General features: G+C 52.7%; 1 protein-coding gene across 1 annotated transcript; it reads right to left on the bottom strand.

Annotated features, from left to right (window-relative positions):
* Nucleotides 1-719: 719 nt before the first annotated feature.
* LOC112902113 (transcription factor IBH1-like 1) lies at nt 720-2,206 on the bottom strand. Its single transcript, XM_025971045.1, has 2 exons — nt 1,359-2,206; nt 720-1,124 (listed from the first exon to the last, which is right to left on the bottom strand). Exons 1-2 carry the CDS (start codon nt 1,930-1,932, stop codon nt 1,108-1,110), a joined length of 591 nt encoding a protein of 196 aa, XP_025826830.1. The 5' UTR covers nt 1,933-2,206; the 3' UTR covers nt 720-1,107.
* Nucleotides 2,207-7,416: the final 5,210 nt, after the last annotated feature.

Below are 7,416 nucleotides of genomic sequence, written 5' to 3'. Positions count from 1 at the left end.
GGTCCCTGTCCATGGAGTTGATTGCCAGCAACCAACTGTCCTACTGCTAGCAGTAGCAGGCTAACTCCATGTAGCAGCTGCAACTGATCAATGCGCACAGCCATTAGCGCTTAATTGCTAGTATATAAGTTATGGTGTTAATTATTCACATGATAATTAATATAAATTTGGATTTCCTGCCACCACGAGCGGCTGATATATATATGGACTGATGAACAAACCAGAAATCAAGCAAGGCATAGACCTGGTATGCTGGCCGGCAATCTAATCTGTTGATTGCCGCACAGATCGAGTTGGTTAACTGGTGATGCTGATGGTGATCTGATCATGCATGCATGTGGCGACAGTCCTTGTTGCAACCGTAAAGCCATGTTCATTCAGGTCAACATTCTGCATGTGGCCGTTCCCCGCCCCCCCCCCCCCCCCCCCCCCCATCGTCTTCTCTGTCGGCGCACGCGCGCACACGGCACACACACATTCGGGTTTAGGCTGCTGCTGTAGTGTACAGGTGTGCATTCCTCGCCACAGTACACGCTTAGCAGATACTGTTTTGACCCCTCCAATTACCATCGGTATGTGCAATGTAAACAGCAAAGCTAGCTAAGGAATATTTTTCAGTCCATATGCTGCCAGCCAGTGCAGGCTTAACAACAGTGCGTGGGATCTACAAATAAATTCGTAAAATCAAAGATTGTACCGCCCAAAAATCAAACTTTGAGGAAATTTGAACTAGTGCATTTTAGTAGTACATTTCCTCTTGTAACAGAGCAAACAATAGGATCGAATGCACATGTACAGGAGAGCATCCCCTCCAGGATATACTTAGTACATATATATTGCCCGAGCACGGCGCGAAATCTACAAGAGTTGCTTCTTCCTAATACAGACACAGGGAGTTACATAGCTGTACATGGATCTATGGAGTAACCGTATCTACATAGTAGCGCACTGCTAGTGTGTACACATGCATAACATGGACACATGAGCCTTCATGCCTCATGATCTCAGTGCTACAGAGAAGAAGCGAAAAGGAAGAGTAGCAGGAGAATAAAGGAAGGAGAATGAACGATTCTGATCACATTTCAGTACGGAGTTCCCTCTCCTCGCTTACTGATTCTTCAGCACTGCAAAACACCACAAGAACCCAACACTGTATTAATTAGATGCCTTCCCCATACACGGCCTAAAAACAAATGGTCGGTGAAATCACCAGGAAATTTTATTTTCCAAAAAAGAAATCACCAGGAAACAAAGAAGATTCTCAACCACCACCATGCATCCAAATTCAGCAGTCAAGAGATCAGAAGAAAACGAAGAAGAAGAAGAAGAAGAAGAAGAAGAAGGAGGAGAAAACTTACTACTAGGGTTCTTGGGGGCCTGAAGAGTCCTCAGCAGCAGCTGCATCGCCTCGACCTGAGCTTTGAGAGACACGGCGTAGTCTAGGGTTTCACCCAGCAACGTGCACTCGTCCATCCCTCTCCCTCCCGGCACGATCTCTCTGAGCGCCCTGGCCCTCTTCCTCGCCAAGACCCTCGCGAGAACGCCGGCAGCCTTCGCCGTGGCCCTGCTCTTCGGCCGCGCCCGGAGCCTCCTCCTCGGGATCCTCTTACTGCACACCATCTTGCTCATCGGCGACTTGCACTCGGACGACGAAGGCGCGCTCCTGGCAGGGCGAATAAGGTGCTCGTCCCGGCCGCCCTGCGAGAGCTCCGCCGCCAGGGACCGGCTCCAGCGCGGCGCGGCGCCCCTGGCGGTGGCGAGGGCGGCGTCGGCGGCGCGCCTGATGGCGCTTCTCCTCTCGTGGAGGCCCATGCCCCTCGACGCGGCGGCGCTGCCCTTCCCGAGCCCTAGGAGCAGGTTCTTGAGGATCGCGTCCCTGAATCTCTTGGACCCCGGCTGCATGCCCAGGCTACTACCACCAGCCGAAGACATGGAAGGATACGCGAGCAAGACGCAGCGGCAGGACGGAGGTCGTTGGTGATGACTGATGACAACAAATGGCCGGCAATGGAACAAGAACAATGTACTAACAACAGCTCAGAAACGAAAACAAATCCGGCCGCCCGGGATGCTAATTTGCTGGTTAATCACGGACGATCGAGTTAGCTAGCTAGTAATAAATAATGATGTTTCCAGCTCGTGGAAGATCAGAGGAGACATTTGTTTTTGTGAGCTGATGAGAGAGGGGGGGGGGGGGTGGGGGAAGCAACGACGCGAGAGGCAGGCTGTTAGAAGCTTGATGATCACACACACACACAGGAGTGGTGTGTGGCAATGGGAGGATGAGAGCCTAGCTATATATGCCGCTTGGATTGGCTGGGAGGAGAGAGAGATCGAGGCGGTACGGTGGCCCTAAACCGCTAAACGGCGAGGAGACAGTGCACATGGCGGCACATGGGAGAGGTCAAGGCCCAGGTCCACACAGCCATGCCCCCCGGCCGCTCCTCCGATCCTCTTGCATTGCTGCGTGGATTAATGAAGACTCCCTCCGCATACGATCGACGATACTGCTGCTGCTTGTTAGCAAGTACCAGTACTTGACATGCCCCCCAATTAAAGGCCGGACTACTAGCAGAGAGGCCCCATCTCCCATGTTATGTATCAGCAGCTCTCCAGCCTTAGGTGAACAGTAGCTGTACACTTGTCCCCGGAAGTTGACTATAGCATAGTAGTAATGCAATTTTCTTTTTATTTTCGGGGAGTGTCTAGCTATTGCATGATCATCGATCGATGCTAGCTGTGCGCATAAATGTGTGGGTTTCAGTGAAATACTACTACTCCATTCCGTTCAAGAATCTAATAATAAGCTGAATTTTTATCTGGTTCATGAGCATGGCTGCTAGTAGACACATAGGTCGTACTCATGGCCCTTGATTAGCGGGATGGGTTAGCTAGCTTAATTATCCCCCGTATTATGAGTGCGCCCGCTGGTGGCGCGCATGTGACTGCATGCACATATGCCCACGGTATGCAGTTAGCAGCAGCTCCATCAGTTATCCTTTCTGATTTTTGTTATGGACGAGCGCAGCTTATATTCATTCACATGCATTGCGGCTTGCCCCTCCCTCTTACTACGTAAAACAACGGCAAGCTAGAACAAGACCAAACCTTGCGTGTCTCGATTTATCATCCAGTCCACGATCAAGATAACCATCGACCAAATACAAGCCACGTCATACTATATTGTCACTTTGCTTCTGAATATCCTCGGCAGTCGGCACATGGTAGCAGAGCTCTTGCCAAAGAAAATTTGGAATTTGTAGCAAGGCAAAGGAAAAGGATCGAAAAAAAGGGGGATTTTTTATGCAGGATGGAGTGGATCACTTTTCGATCGAGCCCAGTACGTCCAGGCACTGTGCACGCACGGGTACGCACTGAACTGAAGCAGCAGCAGCCAATTTAAGCGCGGACGGGTCGCTAGCCACCAACCAGGCCAACGCCCAAGGCGGGCGCAGCGCAGCGGAACGCGGCCGGCGGGTGCGAGAGCGCTCCATCGGAAGCTTCTGCCGGATCCTGGCTCGTGCGCGCATGCTTGCTTGCTGATCGTCATCGATGGCTTGGTTCCCTTGCGCTATGTATCTACCTCGTTTTCGCCCGAAAGTGACGGGTCGCGTGCGCGCGGGGGCCCGCGCCGGGGCGGCATGATCCGGGGAACATGCGGCAACGGGCCAACAGGGGTGGTGGGCTGGTGCGTGACACAGATGTCCGTGGACGGACGGCGCGCGCGCTGGCGCCGTCCGTCCGTGTCCCCCGTTGCTTCCTTCCTTCTCGTGCCCTCTTGGATCGCCGGAGTTCGGGATTCGATTCAGAGGTGGTGCGCGATGGCAAGTTCAGAGTAGAAACTACGATGACATGGTAGCAACGCGTGCCATGTGATTTGTCCTGCGGAAATAACCAGGGCTCAATGCAGCACACTGTCGGTCATGAGCAATGGCACCCATGTCGCGTGCGCACGACGACGACGCTAGCTATCTACTAGCAGCCTAGCACGGGACAAAAGCGAACGTGCCGCCGCTAGCTACGTGTGCAGGAACCCTGCCGGCCCAGGCGCACAGCCGCGCTCAGGATCAATCAAGTCACGGCGACGGATGGACGGCGAGCTCAGCAGCTCACGCGCGCACAGCGACATGCACGTCGCCGGCCGGCCGGCCGGCCTGCACGTAGTCGTAGGCGCGCAGGTAGCCATCCCTGTCCTTTCACCTCAACCCAGGATGGAAGGGCGGAGCGGAGGAGCACTTGTCACATCCCACCATCCCATCCTGCGCGCGGCGCATGCACACGCCTTGCCGCGGCGTCGCCGGTAGCCATGGCCAGAGCCCTCTGCTGATCTGCTCTGCTCTGCTCCCAATCAATGCGCGCGACCGCGTCGCGTTTCTTCTCGGTCGCTGCTCGCTGCGTTTTTTCAGCGTCTGCATCGCTGGCCTCTCCCTTTCAGCTTCCGAGATCACGTACCGACAGGCAAGGCAAATAGGCAATGGAGTGTGTTTGCCCATGCTTGCGAGTTGCAAGCACGCAGTAAATCGCTACCAGGTAGCTAAAAGTGGTACGAGCTGCAGCAGGAGCGATAGGGCATGGCGCCATGGGCTCTCTCTTCTCCTCCTTAACCCCTACATCTGCTGCCGGTCACTTTCTCATGTAAATGTCTGAAACTCTGAATCTTATGAGGAGTGATGGTGCTGTTCCAGTAGCACCATGCCGTCATAAAAATCTGTGAGCGCGAATCAATACAAAATTCAACGCCTGATTCAATGAGATATATAGTTATCAGTTAGGAATCTCACATGCCAAAGCAAATATGCCCGATCAGGGAATTTGAACCTGAAACACTAGGAAAATTAAAGGATGGGCCTGTGCACAGACAGCAAACAGGCGCACAAAGACTTCCGCCAGAAAGCTTTCTGAACTTCTGCCTGCTACCTGACCTGAGCCGATCGATCGGTTTTCAATATGACGCACCGAGACAGGAGATGAGTCATGAACCAGCTGACACCACATCTCTTGCGTGTGGTAGTAGACGAGAAATGTGGTGCGCTGCTTGGCTCGTTCATGTGCAGAGTAATCTGAATTCTGAAAAGGGTGCAGAGCTACATGTACAAGGCTAGTACTAAAGTGTCCCATGAAGCATTGCCCACGAAGTGATGCAGAGATGATGTTGCCGCTGCTAACATCTACTCCCTCTATCCCTAATTAACTGTCATTTGTGCCGAAAGTTTGACTCAATTTGTACAATACATGTAATATTTGTATCTCCAAATAAATTTATTAAAAAACTAGATTCAAATATCTATCTAATAATATTAACTATATACCATAAAATATTAATAGTTTTTAATATATATATTTAGTCAAAGTTGTTTATCGGGAAACAAAAATGATAAATATTTAAGGATGGAGAAAGTACGGCTGTACTAAATATTTAGTGTCATTAGTATGATGACACTATATATGCTAGCAATATTGAGAGGGAAAAATAAAAAAGTAGTCTCTTGTTCAAAGAAGATCGGTCAGAGGAAAAGAGAGATTTGGCGTACCATCATCATACTACAAGGATAAGGTTGGCACAGCATAGTACTCCCAGCACAGCAGCACAGTAGTATAATCCTGATCTGTACCATCCAAATGCATTGCATTGCAACGCATGTCATGTCAAGTTGTCGAGAACAGATATCAACAGAGCCCAATAGCTTTCGCTACGTGGCTGTAACATCACGGTGCAGGACAGTGGCAACGCCAGTAACTCCTCTCGGCAGAGCCTGCAGCTCTAGCTCTGAAAGGAAAACACAGGAGTAGGCGAGGGCGCCATTGAAGCTGCTTTTGCGCCCCCTCCACCGAGTTCGCTCGCGGCCATTTACTCCCCCTTCTTCCATAGCCTCAGATCACTCTCGTGTTCTAGTTCCTACCTCGCAGTATAAAAAGAGGTCCCCTCTCATGTGATGTCTCAGATCATAGTTGCAGCTTGGGATCGGAGTTCAGGCGTCTTGTACTACAAACTAGCTTCGGTAGAGCCATGGCTTTTGTCCCCAGCAAGCATATCACCTCAGCTTCTCCAGCCTCTCAGTCCTCTACCACTACACTCGCCGGTTGTAGTTCGTGGTGGCTGGGTGTCCTTGTCATCTTGTATTTTGCTACCACGGTTCATGGGCTCCTCGGTGAAATCTTTAGCTAGCTTCCCCACGGTGCTATCCTCACTGAGCTTTTTCTTTTTATGTTTCTTCTTCTTTTATTTTTGCTGGTGGTGCAAAGCTCCCATCCGATCATCTCCGCCAACACACTCTTATCACGTTTTCTTGACCTTGCAAGGCCTTCGTCCTTAGCGATTGGGTCATTTTCACTGCCACGCTCCTCTCCCGTCCCTGCCCATGCTCCCACGGCTTCCTACTTAGCCGCTCTCCTCTTCAACCGCCTATCCCTCCTGAGCTACTAGCTGGCTTGTTGTAAACGGTTGTCCCACTTATGCGTACATTGATCATCAAGACATGTAGGGTGTGCCGGAGTTATATGCTGGAAGCTGAATCATCTGCACTGTGTATGTAGATGTTCTGTAAAATTCAGTCATGTACCGAGTTGTAGTTTCGCTTGTTCTGTAAAAAACCTCCGTCTTCTCGTTTCATCCCAAGTTGCCGTGTCGGCGTCGCTCCACCTGCACCTGGTATATCTGGCGACCCCAGCAGCGATTGGACGCGCACGACCACGAGCCCGACGCCCCGGCGGGCGGTGCGCGCCGACAGCCCCCGGGCGGCGCGCTCCGCAGCCAGCACGCGTCTCGTTCTTCGTCCGCGCCGCGCGGTGCCGATCTGCATCCGCTCAGGGCCGCGGAGCCGGCGATATGAGCTTCGCAGATGACAAGCGCCGGACACGCGGGCGCCGCCGCTGCCGGGGGGCCGCGCCGCCCACCCGCGGCCGAGCACGCCGCCGCTGCCGATCCGGGCGCCGCACCGAGCTGCCGCGAGGGCTCCGGATCCCCCAGCCGGCGGTCACTCTTCCCGCGAGGCCGTGACCACTAACGCCTGCTGGGTGCTGCAGCCGCGGCGGCCGTTGTTCTCCGCAGAAACAGTTTGCTACATGCCGGCTGCTGTATCATGCGGGCCAGTAGCAGTAGCATCGCCGGCCGTGAACAGCATCCATCCATCCTGAGTTCCGGCTTCTGAGAGTCTTAAAAGGCAAGTATAAGCTGCACCTGGCAGTCGATCAATCATGGGTAAATCACAACCGAAACTAGGTTCAAAAGCCTCTCCAAAGGCAAAAGTTGCCGCCGCCTTTGGCCACTTCTTCGTGATGCAACGTACTCGGCCACTTCAGAAAGGGATCATGGTCGGTGCGACAAGCAGATCCGTGAGTGCATCTTGGTGACAGCAAGCGTAGCGGACCGGCAATAAACAAAACTGTACGACGTGGAGCGCAGCACATGGACGCAGA

The sequence above is a fragment of the Panicum hallii genome, chromosome 1 (genome assembly GCF_002211085.1).
Source record: "Panicum hallii strain FIL2 chromosome 1, PHallii_v3.1, whole genome shotgun sequence".
In the NCBI taxonomy this organism is placed as follows: domain Eukaryota; kingdom Viridiplantae; phylum Streptophyta; class Magnoliopsida; order Poales; family Poaceae; genus Panicum; species Panicum hallii.
The sequence above is the reverse complement of the archived record's forward strand: the minus strand, read 5'-3'. Positions and strand labels throughout refer to the sequence as shown.